A 16,623-nucleotide genomic window follows, 5' to 3' on the forward strand; every position below is an offset into this window, starting at 1 on the left:
TTTTTTCTAACGGTGGAAATTTGCTCAGAAAATTTTAAATTAAAGTGTTTCCATTCTGGGGGCACCTGGGTAGCTCAGTCTTTTAAGCCTCTGCCTTGGGCTCAGATCATGATCTCAGGGTCCTGGGATTGAGCCCCTCACTGGGCTCCCTGCTCAGCGGGGGGCCTGCTTCTCTGTCTTTCTCTCCCTGTGCCCCTCTCTCCACTCCTGCTCTCTCTCAAAAAAACATAAATTAAAATTAAAAAGTTTCCGTTCTGTTGTGATCGAGGACTTTCATTTCAGTGGGAGAAGTTTCTAGGACATACGTGTATATTGCCCACATGTACCTTGATGGCAGTCTCTTGAATTCCGTCTTAGGGGTTGTTTTAGCGAATTATAGTCAGTGTAACTTCAATTTTTAAAAAACCTCCCCTTTTAAAAAGTTAGGAGTATGTTGCTGCTTAAGTGTCTGTTGTTTTTCCTCACTCTGTTACATAATTTACGTGGTTAATGCTCCCCATCAGGTATCTTGAGGTGAGACTGCTCCACCTAACTCTGATTTTATCTCATTTATCTGATTTTGCCTCATTTCTCCACGTTGTTTAGAAGCCACTTTTTATGACTGCCTTTTGTGCTGTGAAACACAAAGCAGCTCCTGTGGCAGGAATCCCTTCCTATTAAAAATAGACATGCAGCAAAACATCCCAGAGCCAAGGAAGCCAGCCTCCACCTCCCCTTGCCCTGAGCCACATCTGGAGAGTTGCCTGGTTAGGAAGCAGTGTTTGGGGGAACTTGACCTCCCAGCCGGTGACTTGGGCAAAGGGGCCAGCAGAGCATGGCCTCTCGAGTCCAGTGACCCTTCAAGACAGGAAAATGAGTGTGACAACTGAGTGAGCTGTTCTCTGCTGACCTTCTCACTCCAGTTAATTCCCACTGGACTCTGACCCTGCAGGTGCCACAGGGAGTCCTGGAGCGAAGTTCTGTGACCTCTCTGAACATCACCGGGAAAGCTGGAGCGACTCTGGACCTTCTGGTGGAAAACATGGGGCGTGTGAACTATGGCAGATATATTAATGATTTTAAGGTAGGACCGGCCTCACTGTCAGGAGTGATGTTCAGAGGTTGACAGGACCGTGCCTGTGCTACCCAAGAAGGTTCCGGAAGGCCATTTAAAAACTCTCACATATGCATTCTTTTCCTCTAGCCCCCTTCACATAGAGGCGGTTTTTGAAAGCTTGCACTCTCGGCCAAGTTCGGCGAGTGAACCTACTGTGATTTCTTTTGCAGCTTCAGAATTGGGTTAGTTTGAAGACCTGTTTTCCTCTGCAGGTGATGAGAACGTTGTGCTCTGCAGAGAGAACCCTTCCCTGGTGTTTGGTTCAGTCACCCGGTAGAGGGAAACAGACGGAGGAAACTACTCCACCTCGCTGCTCCTTTGCTGAACAAACCCAGCTCGCTTTCGAAAGGCCCACATGTACCTGACAAAGCCAGCCCAGCATTTGGTCTGCTCTGTGTTCTGGATGTGGATGATCCATGACAAAGCCTTGAATCGTAGAAAGCCTTTTCCCTCAGTGCATGGCCTCTCACCCCTGCTGGTTACCATATGTCCAGGTGTGTAGCCCAGATGTTGTTCCTTGGACAACATCTTCAGGAGCGTCGTTCAGCCGACATTTGTTAAGCTCGTACTCTGTAAGAGGCTCCACAAGGTGCTCAGGGCGGGGGTGCTGCGGAGATGTCGAGATGCAGGCTTCCCGGCAGGTGGCTCTCTGTCTGCTAGAGGAGAGAAGGCCAGCATCCGAGGACTGATGGTACCACCCGCTCTAGGACAGAATCAGTGTATGGGGCTTTTTCCTGACCCTCTTGTTGGCAGCACAGTAGCAAGGCAGTTACTCTCTTAGAGAATGGCCACGCAGGGCAACCTTTACCTCCAAGAGAGATGTCCCTATTAAAGTCCTTGTGCTCGGGCTGTAATTAGTGGCCTTCCTGTTTGGCTGTCACAGCCCATGTTGACACATGCTGTGACAGGCATTCTTGTGTAGTCGCTGGGTCCCCAGTGCCCAGCAAAGAGCCCGGCACACGTCTGCCTGGTTCACGTTTATTGAGTTACTAAGTGGGCAATTGAGGCTCGGTACTGAGAGTTGTCCTGGGACAGATTTGGGATCCTACGGGGAGTGGAGAAGTTTGCCACATGAGACGGGGGGAAGAGGAAGCTAGCTGAGCCATGAGCATAGGCTTCGATGAGGTGGCTGGTTCCGTGGACACCTGGCCTGCTGACCCCACTGGACGAGTGGCACAGCTGTTCGCCATCATCATCACTCCCTTTCTACTCTTTCACAGATATCAGTGTCCTTGTTTATGTCACCTCCCTGAGTCCTGCAGTGGGTACATGGACTCAGGTATGATCATCCCATGAGGGCTGCTGAGGGGCTCAATGCCAGGACTTGCTCCTGGTTATATGAAGGGACAGCGTCTGTCCCTCCAACCCCCGTTACGGCGACTAAATGTTCTTCTTCATTCCTGACTGCGTTCATTCTCCCATGCCTCAGATTCCACCATCCTGTCCATTCAGCAGTGACTCTGAAGACTGGGGGTGTGGGGTCAGGAGCTCTGGCCTCCAGCCCAGCATCACTTTGATGTACACATGGTTTGAGTCTCACTTACTGTTGGTGTTTCATATCCCAGTGTGCTCTCCCCAAGGATTCAGGGCAGGGACACAGAAACACTTGAAGCCTTTTGCTTCCCACCCCAGCTCCTTGCTCTGTCTCTGCTTTACAGGGTCTTGTTTCTAACCTGACCCTCGGTGCCAAAATCCTCACGGACTGGATGATCTTCCCACTAGACACCGAGAATGCGGTGCACAGACCCCTGCAAGACTGGAATGGCTATAACAAGCGCCACCATAAGAAAGCCTTGGCCCACACCTCATCTAACTACAGTCTGCCAGCCTTTTATATGGGGAACTTTTCCATTCCCAGTGGAATCCCAGACTTGCCCCAGGACACCTTTATCCAGTTTCCTGGATGGACCAAGGTACGTGTCTTCGTGGAAAGCAATAAAGAGTCCAAAAGAGCTGCTAATGAGATGCTGTGTCACAGATTTCTGTGTTTACCAATTCCTCAGTAGGGGGACGTTGGCCAATCTTCAGAGACTCAATGGCCAGCTTGAATGTGCCCCATTCTCACTGACTGGCAACTTCCTTGAGCAAATGATGGCTTCCCTGCTTCCTCTAAGAAAAGCTGTAGCTCCTTGGGATACTGCTTATGAGGGACACTTTCTCTTTCTCTTGAAGAAAAGTTGGTCCAGGCAAAGGGGTGGATCATTGGGAGAACTTGTTTTTTCTTTTGTCCATGTCTGCTTCTGTACCCCCGCAACACCCCACCTTCATACAGCCCTGCCCCTTGGGGGCATCCACCCTGGGGGCATCTCCATGATCCTCAGCTCTTCCTTGGCCATTTTACTTCCTGGTCACCCTCCCTCATTTTATTCTCTGAAAATATTCACATGACTTCCTTCCGTCCTATTTTCATGCTGGGTGACATTACCATGCCTTAGTTATTCATTCAGCAAGTATTTTCCAGTGGCCACTATGGGTCCAAGCTTTGTGCCAGGCACTAAGGAGACAATGATGAACAAAACCAACTATGAGTTTTGCCCTCATGGAACTTACACACTGGTTGGGGAGACAGACCCAAATCACATGATCACCCAGATTAAATGGGAAGACTACACCTGTAATGATTGCTAAAAAGGAATATGGGAGTTGATAATAACTGGGGCATTTGACCTTGTCGGGGAGGTCCATGAAGGCTTCCCTGTGGGAGTGAAGCTTGACAGAGATATGAAGGATAAGAAAAAGTTAATGTGGCAAAAGGGGGAGGGAAACATGTTCTAGGCAGAGGAGATAGCATGTGCAAAGGCCGTGTGGTTAGAGGGGAAATGAGGAACATGAAGAACTGGCAAAGGACCCAGATATAGGGTTTGGGTGTGGAGTGTATTTCAGAGAAGAGACTAGAAAGTGGGTAGAGATGAGATTGGAATAGGCCAATTAAACCACATTAAAGTTTTGTCTACGTTGAGAGCCTTTGAAGCAGGAGGGCGCAACGGTGCCGTGACATGATTATGATGGGCAAACCTCTCTGATCCCAGGGTGCAGAGAGGGTTGGGTGAGGGTACCTATGGATCTGGGGAAGCTATCTAGGTGGCTGGACCATAGTCTCAATGAGAGACTAGGATGGTGGAGCCAAGATGGGGATGACGTAAACTATCTAAGAGACGTGTGAAGTTTAATCAATGAGATGTAATGATGGACAGGATATTGGAGTTTAAAGAGAAGGACATATCCTGGATGACTCTTAGGTCCCAGGGTGGTGACTAAGGAGATGGTACCATTTACTGAAAGAAATTTCAGAAGAAAACATGGACTAGGAGAGGGGAGATTGTGAGTTGGATTTGGACAGATTGAGTTTGAGAGGCCTTTGAGAACAGTGGAGAGAAGATACTGGAGGAGGGCTCTGGGTTCTGTGGATGGAGAAGTCGGAGGAGAGCTCTGGGCTGGGAATATATGTATCAGGTCATCTGTGTGTGGATGGTCATTGAAGGCATGGGACAGAGGAGATCCTCTAAGGAGAAAGATGCAGAAGGAAGAAAAGAGGCACATATGTGGTGGGCAGAGAGTGAGGAAGAAAACTGGCATCTGTGCTGCTGAGGGGATGTGTAAGAGGAAGACCAAAGCCCTTCTTTTGGATTTAGTAACAAGGTCCCTCAGGAAGCAAAGCATCCACAGGCTGCATTACCTGCTGCTGAGGAATGTCAGGTAAAGAGACAACCATGTGAACATAAATGTGAGACTTGAGTATAAACATTCTTTGTGAGAATTTTGACTCTGAAGGAGAAGAGGAAAAAAATAAGTAAATCGCTAGAAGAGAAGAGGGTAAAAGATATGCACCTTTGTTTCAGGAATGCCTTTGGGGGGCTTTTGGGGAGTTCAGTCAGTTAAGCATCAGCTCTTGATTTTGGCTCAGGTCATGATCTCAGGGTCTGCACTGGGCATGGAGCCTGTCTAAGATTCTCTCCCTCCCCACCTCTCCCTCCCCTTTCCCCATCCTCTCTCTCTCTCTCCAAAAAAATAAGCTCATAGATTATTTAGAAATGTGTTATATAGTTCCCATTTATTTATGAGTTTGTTTTTTTAGCGTATCTTATTTTTATTGATTTCTAATTTAATTCCTCTATAAAACTCTTCTAAGAGAAGGAAGAAAGTCTTTATGACCTTCAATTAGGCAAAGACTTTTTTTTTTTTAGTTGTTTATTTATTTATTTGACAGAGAGAGAGACAGTGAGAGAGGGAACACAAACAGGGGGAGTGAGAGAGGGAGAAGCAAGCTTCCTGCTGAGCAGGGAGCCTGATACGGGGTTTGATCCCAGGACCCTGGGATCATGACCTGAGTGGAAGGCAGATGCTTAATGAATGAGCCTCCCAGGTGCCCCCCCATTCTATCATTTAAACTTAAATGACACCTAACAACTGAGCCATCCAGGCATCGCTAGGTAAAGACTTTTTACATTGCACACCCAAAGCATGATCCTTAAAGGAAAAAGTGTTAAATTGAATTTCACCAAAATTAAAAATGTTTGCTCTTCAAAGGAAATCATTAAGAAAATGGAAATCCAAGCCACAGACCTGGGAGAAAGTATTTTCAAATCATATATCTAGCAAAGGATTTGTTTTTAGAATACATCAAGAATTCTTACAACTCAATAATAGGAAGATGCACAACCCAGTCAAAAAAAATGTGCAAATTTCATCAAAGGAGATTACAAATGGCTGATACATACATGTGTAATGCTCTCAATGGCATTAATCATTAGAAAAGTACGAATCAAAACCACAGTGGGTGACTTGACACCCACTGGAATGGCTATACCAATAAAAGATGGACAATAACAAATGTTGGTGAGGATATAGAGAAATGAGAACTTTCCTGTGTCTCTTGTGGGAACATAAAATGGTACAAACACTTTGGAACGCAGTTTGGAGGTTTCTTCAAAGCTTAAACACAGAATTACCATAGGACTGAGGAGTTCCATTTCTGGGTGTATACCCAAAAGAAATGAAAACCTATGTCTACCCAAAGACGTATATGCAAATATTCAGAGCAGCATAATTCATAACAACCCCAAACTGGATATAATTCAGATGTCCAGCAATTGATGAATGGGTCAATAAAATGTGGCATATTCGTACAAAGGGATAGTGTCCTGAGTAAAACGGAACAGACTACTGGTACAAGCTACAAGTTGATGAATCTGAAAAACATGCTAAGTAAAAGAAGCCAGATAAAAGACCATTTGCTGCAGGATTGCATTTATATGGAGTGTTCAGAAAAGGCAAATCTGTAGAGAACAAAAAGGAGACTGATGGTTGTCTGGGGCTGATGGTGGGAATGGAGGGGGCCTGCAGGTTGATACGAGGTTTGTTTTTGGAGTGATGGAAATGTCCCAAAATTGAATCATGGTGATTGTTCCACGATCTTAAATTTATTGAAACTTGTTTCATGACCGAGCATATGCTGTATCTTGGTGAACACACCTCCAGAGTTTGAAGCTGTGATATCCCCTCTCTTGCTACATGTCTCTATCCCCCAAACGCTGTCTCCCCAGTCTGCTCTTGGATCTTACTGATGATCTGAAAATCTCCACCATTAAGGCCATAGTTCTTCCCTATCCAGTCTAGATATCACCACTATTCTTTGTGAAAAGCCATCAGTCCGCTGGTCCCCTTGACCTTCCAGTCTTCCAGTCTGTCTCCTTGTTCATCCTCCATTTTTGAGTGGATCCACCATTGGCCTTTACTCCTCCACAAGTGACTGAGCACTGCTGGGGGCCTCTCCAGCGTGTTCATCAGGGCTCCAATCCCCTCACTCTCTCCAGCCTCTGGAGGTCCCCAAGTTGCCAGCAGCCTTTGGTGTCTTCCCCCTTCCCCAGCTGGTCTTTCTAACCTTCACCTCTCCCCGAAGCCACCGTACTTCTCCCCCACCCCCTCACCCTCCTTGACTGCTATCAAGTGTAACTCCTTTGTTCCCTCAGCTTCCTGTCAGACTTATCTCTGCCTCTACCCTCACTTCCTGCCTGGTGGCCCTAGGAGGAAGTCTAAGCTCTGAATCTCCTCCCCACCTTCCTCCTCCAGGCCAGGATCCTGCTCTCATGCCTCCTGTCCTGCATTTTGTCAGCCTTTCCGTCTCTGTCAGCTTCCAGGCTGCAGCCAAGAAGTGACACCTGGGATCTCTAAGACCCCAAAACAAACTAAAACCCTCACTGGATCTTCCCATTTCAGCCACAGGCTTGTTCTTCTTCCCCTGCTCCTTGCTCTCCTCCCCTCCTTCCTTGTCCCCTTTTCCTTCTTGGTGGCCTGCTGTGTCATAGATCTCCTTTGTTCATGCTTGTTCACTCCCTCACCCTGCCCACCCTGCCGTCTCTATTTATCTGTCACCACCAGCCTTAACTCCTCTAAGAAACCTTCCTAGACCCTTAGTCCGGGAAAGGACAGGCCCACCACCCCGTCTGTGCCCTACCCAGACTCCATACTTTGGCGAGCCCCTCAGTTTCACCCACTAGGCCATAAGCTTCACAGGGGGCATTTTTTCAAAGTGCTCGGCTTCTTCATCATCCTGCTCGCCTCCTGGGGCCTGGCTGCTCTGTAAATGCTCTAGGTGGAGGGAGCCCAGGTGGCTGTGCTGCTGAGCTCCCCCATCCCTGGCTACCCCCTTCTCCCCCGGGAGAAGAAAGCAGGTGGGAGGAGTGGAGGCCCTCAGGCAGCCCTGTTGGTGATGAGGGGCTTTGCAGGGCCAAGGCAGACGAGAAGACGAACACTGCTCCCCAGGTGGTGCCAGTTTTGTGCTTTAAGAGAGAGAACTTTGAGGAGATGTGAAGCAGAGAGAAACTGTGCACTACAGGACCCATGAGAAGAGCAAGGTGGCTCGGGTGGAAGCAGACCTGACAGGCGGACCACCCCTCACCAGAGTCAGAGGGAGTTTTGTAAGGGAGGGCATTTTAAGTGGAAGAACGGTAAAGGCCAAGGTGCAGACATGGAAAAGCATGAACATCTCTGGAAGTCAGAGGGGCCTCATCAGGTCCTGAAGGCATCCCACCTGAGAGTGCCTGACCCAGACATTGTGTTCCACACTTTGGAGACATGAGCTGCATCATGGCCAAGAGAGTAGGCGTAGTATGATGCCCTGTTGTTACCTCCAGTTTGCAGAGGAGCAGCTCGAGAGAGCCAGGGAACTTGCATGAGGAGCAGAAGTAGGTGGTAACACAGCTCCCTGAGCCCCAGGTCCGTCCAACCTGCAGGCCCACATGGAAAGGCAGGCAGCAATGTACAGAGCCTGAAAGGCCAATGAGGAGCTGGGCTAAGTGCGTAGACCAGGGCTCCGCGCTCATCTTGTCAGTCCCATGGCTTTTTCACTTCCTGTTTGGAAGGCACATGGACATGTGATATTTACAAATGTGTCAGAAAGTTTGGAACCCTAGAAGCCCACCAAATGTGTATGTCTCCTCAAAATCTAGGACACAAATGGTCACAGTAGCATTATCCAGAATCAGCCAACAGGTGAAAAAGCTCAAATATCCACCTACTGATGAGTGAGTAAACAGTCTATTAGATGTGTAGTAATGGAAAATAAATTTGCCATAAAATGAAGTAATCCTATATGTTACAACATGGAGGGATGAACCTTGAAAGCATGTTAGGTGAAGGGAACCAATCACAAGCCATATATGTGAAAGTTCCATTTATATGAAATGTCAGGGGGCACCTGGGTGGCTCAGTGAGTTAAGCCTATTCTGACATTTCATATTTATTTATTTATTTATTTATTTGGCAGAGAGAGATGACAAGCAGGCAGAGAGGCAGGCAGAGAGAGGGGAGGAAGCAGGCTCCCTGCTGAGCAGAGAGCCCGATGTGGGACTCGATCCCAGGACCCTGAGATCATGACCTGAGCCGAAGGCAGCGGCTTAACCCACTGAGCCACCCAGGCGCCCCCTGCACAGAACTCTTATCTGACCACAAGTTCCCTGAGATGGGTGGTGTGCTGGCTGTGTCACGTGTGCTATCTATCGCTCAAGCGAGATGTTCCGCCAACGCCATGCGTCTCCACACTTTCTGTCTCCTCCATGTGCTGTGCGTGGTCCCAGAGCAGCATCTGCCGCAGGCTTCTTGCATTTATTAGCCTCTCAGGGTGGGTTCCGGTGGAGACGAGAGTGTGGAGTCACGCCCTCCTTTCCTCAACCCGAATTATTATACTTTGAAAGCTAAAGTTGCAAATAGAATACTGACTAAAAGTAATTTTGTTATTTAAAGGCAAGTATTCCCTCTCTCAAGATGTAAAAAGTCACAAGATAAAAGAATTTCTAACAAAGGGCTGACAGGGCCCCTGGGTGGCTCAGTCAGTTAAGCATCTACCTTCAGCTCAGGTCATGATCTGGAGCCCAGGGATCAAGCCCCAGGTCCACGTCCCTGCTTAGTGGGGAGCCTGGTCTCCTCCTCCCACTGCCACTCACCCTGCATATGCTTGGTCGCTCGCTCGCTCGCTGTCAAATAAATTTAAAAAATAAAAATAAAAAAGCACTGACAAAGATCCCTTCATCTATTTAAATTATTTCTGCATCTTGCTTTTAAAAGTTCCAATACCCTCATCATTTGACTTTCTGGTGCCAGTGGGGCCTGATCACCAGAAACACCAAGTGATCAAAGGATTGGAACTTTTGGCTCTACTCCTCAACCTCTGACTTCTTGGGGTAGGGATTGGGGGCTGGAGATGGAGCTCTGTAAAAACTCTAGAACTTCTGGGTGGGTGAACACATCCAGGTGCTGGCAGGTACACCTGGAGAGGGCAAATGTAAGTAAAATGTTTTCTTGCATTCTGTGCACCATTCTAGCAAATTATTGAACCTGAGGAGGAGGTTATGGGAACCCCCAATTTGTAGCTGGTAGTTCAGAAGTGTGGGTCAGAGCCCTTTTAAACTGTGGGATCTGACCCCAGCTCCAGATAGATGATGTCATCGTTGAATTGTTGGACATGCAGCTGGTGTCCAGAGAATTGGAGAATCGGTCAATGTCACAGAAAACACCCTAGAAGGAGCCAGGAAGGGAGTGGTAGCAAGTGCAGTGGGAAAGGTGGCTTTATGGCCTCATGTATCAAGGAATTTGGTATTACCTTGAGACCTTTGTAGAACTAGGGGCAATTTTAATCATCAAAGTGATATGATCAAATATGGCAACAGTGTGTAGAAAGTACCAGAAACTATGAAGTACTTGGGGACTGGTATTCAACATGTGAGCAGGCTAGGCAGGACACTGCTACTGGGGAAGACATCATAAGTAAATGTTATGATCTCACATAGTGGTGACAATTAGGAAGAAATTAAATGTGACAGTGTGACCTAAAGTTAGGAATGGGGTTAAGCTGTTGCTATCTTATGTGGCATAACAGTTACCTATTGCTGTGTAACAAATTTTACCCTTAAATTTAGTGGCTTAAAACTATGATAAGCATTTATTAAGCTCACAGTTTCTCTGGGTCTGGAACTTGGGACCAGCTTGGCCTAGTGGTTTTGGATCAGGGTCTGTCATGAAGTTATAGCCGCTGCCTGGCCGGGGCTGGCTGTTGGCAGGGGTTTCACTTCTTCCCCAGCAGGCCTCACCATAGGTTGCTTGAGTGTCCTCCTGATATGACAACTGGCTTTCCCCAGAGGAGTGATCTAGGAAGGAGAGAGACAGGCCGAAACTAGCCTAGGAAGTCATGTAGCCTTTATCACATCCAGTTAGTCAAAATAGAGCATTGAGTCCAGTCTCTGTTCTTGGGATAGAAATTGGGTTCTGCCTTTTGAAGGGAGAAGTGTTAAGAATGTATGGATTTCTTTTGAAGCCACCGCATAAGGAGTGGTCAGGGGCGCCTCTCGGAGAAGGTGGCCGTTGAGGCCTGAAGGATGAGAGCAAATCATCCACATGAGGAGCCAGAGGAGGAACGTTCCAGAGCCAGGGAGCCGTGCGTGCAGAGGCCCAGAGAGAAAGATCCTGTGAGCAAGGGGGAGAGTGTGGGATACGAGGGATTGGCTCAGGAGGTGGAGATTTTGGCTTCTCCTCATTCTGGTGGTAGCATTAAGTAGAGAGTCAAAGAGCTGACTGGCTATTAAAGCTTGAATCTCAGTGGGAATGGATTATAGGAGAGCGAGGCTTGATGCACGAATTCCTGATGGGAAGCTAGTATGGCAATCCTACAAGGAACTGTGGGCTTGGGTGCTGGGGAAGACAAGTGCAAGATTCGTACTGAAAAGAAAAGGCAGGGTTTGCTGAGGGATCCTGTATGGTGTTCAAGAGAAAGTAGTCAAGGAGTTTGGGGCCCGGGTAATGGGAGGGGAGGGTGTGGTTAGTTTCTGAGGGGCGAAGGCTGGAGGAGGGCAGGTGGGGTGCTTGCGGCGATCAGAAGCTCTGTTTTAAATATGTTCAGCCTCAAGTACTTACTAATCATCTAATCTCCAAGAGGAAGTAGCCAGCAAGTCTGGAACATAGCAAGAATAAGTAAGTAAAGCTACATTCAATACAATGACATAATGTTCTCTATGTTGCGAGGCCTGATAGCCTATAGAAGACCTGGGAGTCTTGGGTCTATAGAGAGATGGCTCTACAAATCAGGAGATGGGCTGCAATGCAAGTTAAAGGTATATATTCAGGGGCACCTGGGAAACTCATTCGGTTAAGCATCTTGATTTTGGCTCAGGTCGTGATCCAGAGTCATGAGATTGAGCCCTGTACTCAGCACAGAGTCTGCTTGAGATTCTCTCTCTCCCTCTACCCCTCCTCTTTCCTCCCTCCCAGCTCATGCTCGAAATAAATACAATCTCGAAAAAAAAAAAAAGTATCTATTCATATATTCAGTGCTTGTAATGGGAATGCAGAAGTGGGGTAACTGTCCCAGTTTGGAGCTGCTGGGAAAGGACTCAATCAGTAGAACTCCGGAGTGAGGGCGAGGGTCCTACCATGGGAAATTACGCCAGCAGCTGCATGTCGCCAGGCTGCATGCTCATGTGTGTCCTCCCACTTCGTCATTTACAACAACCCCAAGAAGGGCACATGTGCCACCAGGCAGCCCTGACAGGATCTGGTGACTGTTTAGGAAAAGAGGAACTGAATACTAGAAAATTACTCTACTGGTTTTTTTAAAATATTTTATTTATTTATTTGACAGATGGAGATCACAAATAGGCAGAGAGGCAGACAGGAGAGAGGAGGAAGTAGGCTCCCAGCTGAGCAGAGAGCCCAATGCGGGACTCAATCCCAGGACTCTGAGATCATGACCTGAGCCAAAGGCAGTGGCTTAACCCACTGAGCCACCCAGGCGCCTCTACTGTTTTTAAATCGGGTTTATAAACCTAATTTCCTTTACTGAAAAGTGGCACGCTAATGTGTCTTGAGGTGTATTGGTTAGCTTTTGCCGTATAACAAACCATCAGACCTTCCTGGTTTAAAGAAACAATAATTCATTCATTTGGGGTGTTGGCAAACTGGGCTGCTCTTCTGCTGGTCTCAGCTGGGCATGCCTTTCTAGTCAGCAAGGAGGCTGTTCTCACGGAAGTTAGCTGTCTGTCCACTGAGGTGACCGAGGAGATTGGGCTATGTCTCTCTCATCATTCAGCTAGCTGTCCCAGACTCGTTCGTGTGGTGACCGGCCATGTTCAGGGGAAGACTGCCAACTTGGAAGACTTCTTAAGGCCAAAGTCAGAAATCACAAGTCGCTTCTTCCATATACTTCGGCCAGAGCAAGGCACTAGACCAGCCAGATTCACAGGAGGGAGGAACAGATTCTGTCCCTTGATGGGGGACAGCTGCCGAGAACTGAGGCCATTTCTGTAGCCTGCCCCACGAGTCTTAGCCCTGTTGACTCTACTTTCATTCTGAATCTGAGATGCTTTTTAAACTTTTGGGTCCTGATTTATGGTTATTTTTACCCCCGACAAAGTCTACTATTTACATCTAACTCATTGTTTCCTAGTCACAAGCCCTATAAGCTAGGAAATTAGACAATCAAATCTCTTTTCAATGATATATATTAATTTGGGACCAAAACTGGGTGCTGGCTGGCTCACTCCATAGAACATACAACTCTTGATCTCGGGGTCATGAGTTCAAGCCCCACATTGGGCATAGAGCTTACTTTTAAAAAATCAATACAATGTAAAAATGTTTTAAAAATTTAGTAACAACCTTGTAAGAATTATGCGTAAACAGGAGCAAAGAGGCTCTGAGTTGAAGCGAGGTGTGTGTGTGGGGGGGGTCTCCTGCAATTTTGAATATGTGTTATTTTGTAGCAAATACACAGCAGTTTTCACTCAGTGGTTGTAGCTTTGTTCCAGAAACTCGAGGCATCATGTTGCCCACTGTTAGGTGAGGTGCTCTTAAAAAGGTCAAGCAGTTCTGGAACTTTGGGGACTGAGAAGAAAGGAATTTATGTGTGGGGTTTGAAAAAAAGGAAGAAATGATTTATCTTTTATGTAACATTTTATGTTTTCATGGCTTTAATTCTAGTTGCGTCTGTCATAAAATCCAGGGAGATCATAGGTTTATTTATTGCTCCAAGACCAAGGAGGAAGCAAGGAATGTGGGCTGCATCAGCTGCGGAAAATTCATTTTCTCCCTGGCACTGAGATCTGCACAGTGAGATCTCTTTACCATCTTATCTAAGCAACCCCCTCACTATTTTACCTTTTTTAAAAAAAAAAATCTTTTTCTTTTGTTTTCCCAAATTAACATCACAATTACTCATTAATTGTGTGTGGTGAGAGCCTTTTCACCTTGAGAAATGGACCTTGGTCTGTTCCACTGTAAGTCCTCCAGCTGTCTCCGTGACTTCTTTCAGTTTGACAGAGTCAGCATTCAACCAGTTTCTTGTTTTTGAAGGAACACCAGAACACATTTGAAAATTTTCAATTGTGACTTAAAACAGCATCGAAATTTTTGCTTTTAAGTTCTTAGAAGACAATAGTGTTTATCTGGAGAATCTAAAACAGACACACAATTTGTCTGATTAACAAAGAAGCAGGTCACACATTTCTGGGAAGCTAACATTTATTGAACTATTATCACTTTGGTGATAATAGCAGAGTGGGGAGTCTGCCAGGGGTCAAGTCATGGTCAGAGAAAGTCAGACTTTGTCAGGAACTATTTTAGCTGGGACAGCCCCCACGAAGCCCCAGAAGTCATTGGTATTCACTCTAGGAATGCTTGGCCCCAGTGGGGCTCTCTGTCATTAACAGTCTACTTTTACTAACATGAGCATACTCTCCGCCTGCCGCCAATAATTTCAGCATAACTTTTTTTTTTTTTTTGACAGACAGAGATCACAAGTAGGCAGAGAGGCAGGCAGTGCGCTGGGGGATGCAGGCTCCCTGCTGAGCAGAGAGCCCACTGCAGAGATCAATCCCAGGACCCTGAGATCATGACCCGAGCTGAAGGCAGAGGCTTAACCCACTGAGCCACCCAGGCGCCCCAAATTTCAGCATAACTTTTTAAAGAGAAAAATAATTAGAGTATGTATATTTTTAAATTGAATTTTTTTTAATTTGACTTTTTTTTTAAGATTTTAATTATTTGACAAAGAGAGCACAAGCAAGGGGAGCTGCAGAGGCTGAAGGAGAAGTAAGCACCCCACTGAGCAGGGAACCCAACACGGGCTTTAATCCCAGGACCCTGGGATCATGACCTGAGCCACCCAGTTGCCCCCCCAAATTTGAGTCTTTTAAAGTAATTTTTTACAACTAAAAATCACAGTGCTAATCAAGGAGCAATGCAAATATTTTACTTTTCTTCCAGTGAACAGGATTCTCTAAAACTGTTAAGCTGGGAGCAGAGGAACCTGGAATATTCTTTCAGTAGGACATCATGTCACCCGTTCCCAGAATCTGTTCTCAGACAGAATCATCAGCCAGTCTTCTTTAACAGGGGCTGCCAGGTATAGACTGACTCCCACTTTGCTGAGCACTGAGAGTCTCACTGTGAGCAAGATTATTCCTTCGTAGAATCTGTGCTGGAAATAGCAGATAAGCCAATAATCAAACAAATGATACAGATAGGAAACAGTGACAATAACTAGAAGAAAAAGAAGAGCCTGAGGGGGTAGTGTGTGACCTGGACTGGAAGGCCGGGAGTTGAGGATGACCGCAGCTCCCGCCCTGAGGCGCTGGTGCGGATGAGATCTCTGCGCCCTCGGAAGGCTTAAGAGCTAGGAGAATAGCCCTCCGGGTGGCGGGAACAGTTACTGCACATGGGAAGGAGCTTGGTGTGTCCAGGTGACGGTGGGGGGAAGTCCAATGGGGGTCTGAGTGGGCAGGTGTGGGAAGAATGGCGGGGAGGAAGCAGGCACTGGGTCTTCTGGGGCCCTTGGGAGGAGGTCAGAAGCGAGAATGAGCAAAAATCATCTGATATTCATTATGCTGCTGCTAATGAAGCAGTCAGGGGACCTGTGAGGAGGCTGCAGGAGTCTGAGACAACATCGAATACGACTTTCTCTAGAAGACGGACGTGAGGGCGGAGAGAAGTGCAGACGTTGTGGTCTGACAGTGTAATGCCAGGCACCTCACCGTTCCTCCACCGTGCTGGCCACATGTGGCTGTTTAGGTTTAAATGTGAATTAATGAAAAGTGAAAATTTGGCTCCTCACAGTAGCCACATTTTGAGCCCTCAGTAGCCATGCCGAGTGCGTGTGGCTGCTGTGTGGGGCGGTGCGGAACATTCCGTCATTGCAGATGGTTCTGTTCAACCCGGTGCTTCAGAGCTATGGGCCGGTGACCCGTTCTTCCCAGATTCCTTGTTTGTTCTTTCCAAATGCTTTATTCCTGTCCTAGCAGGGCAACCAGGCCACCCTAAACTTCATTTAATGCCCATTCTGTTAGGAGCAGAGTGGAGGGTCATTTTGTCCTGAAGAAATTCGTAGCTTTCCAGAATTAACCAAGGCCATGGAAGGTATAACCCTGAGTTCGGGAAATGTTAGAGGGGATGTGCAAGGCACGATCTCTACATACTGGGGCGTCATCTGGGTGAGCCAGGAGGTAGAGTTCATATGAGAGTGGATGGCCCACAGTGGGCCTCAGGTGATCATTTGGGGGAGAAAATGGGGGCAGCTGGGTGGCTATGTCCAGAATTAAGGAATCAGTTGGAGAAAAATTGTATCAACTGTGATCAGCAACTAGGAGCCACAGTTTGGGAACTTGTCTGTCTGTCACAGTGAGTATGAGTATGAGTATGAGTATGAGTATGAGTATTCCCTAGTAGGAGTAAGACCTCACACAAATGTGGAATGAGCCAGAAGAGTGAAAGCTGGAGAGGGGCCAGGAATCAAAGGCAGATGTACTAAGATCCCTGCCAGGCTGTCAGGCCGGCCCCAGGGGCTTTCCGAAGCAAGTCTAGCTGCCAGAGTAGTACTTTGAGGAGCTCATATGGAGGTCTTTGGGACTGTTGCCCTGTGAGGCTACTGCACAGTTGGTCGGCAGAGCAGCATTTAGGGAGATGAGCCAGACATGCAGCAGAGGACCGAGGACAGGCTGAACCTGTGGATGTCCCTGGTTCTGTCAGCCCTGTGTCTGAGATGACCA

The 16,623-nt window shown here is 47.3% G+C and overlaps 1 protein-coding gene across 3 annotated transcripts in view; it reads left to right on the forward strand.

Annotated features, from left to right (window-relative positions):
• TMPPE (transmembrane protein with metallophosphoesterase domain) overlaps positions 1-16,623 on the forward strand; it is a 76,051-nt gene that overhangs the window by 57,023 nt on the left and 2,405 nt on the right. For 2 of the 3 annotated variants that reach the window (XM_004774191.3, XM_004774192.3), the window contains exons 14-15: positions 932-1,063; positions 2,755-3,009. In XM_004774191.3, coding sequence (XP_004774248.1) covers positions 932-1,063; positions 2,755-3,009 — 387 coding nt within the window. The remainder of the gene's footprint in view (positions 1-931; positions 1,064-2,754; positions 3,010-16,623) is intronic. The other variant, XM_045089072.1, reaches the window with a different exon arrangement.

Source organism: Mustela putorius, unplaced genomic scaffold, assembly GCF_011764305.1.
Source record: "Mustela putorius furo isolate JIRA1106 unplaced genomic scaffold, ASM1176430v1.1 tig00003834_pilon_pilon_pilon, whole genome shotgun sequence".
Lineage (NCBI taxonomy): Eukaryota > Metazoa > Chordata > Mammalia > Carnivora > Mustelidae > Mustela > Mustela putorius.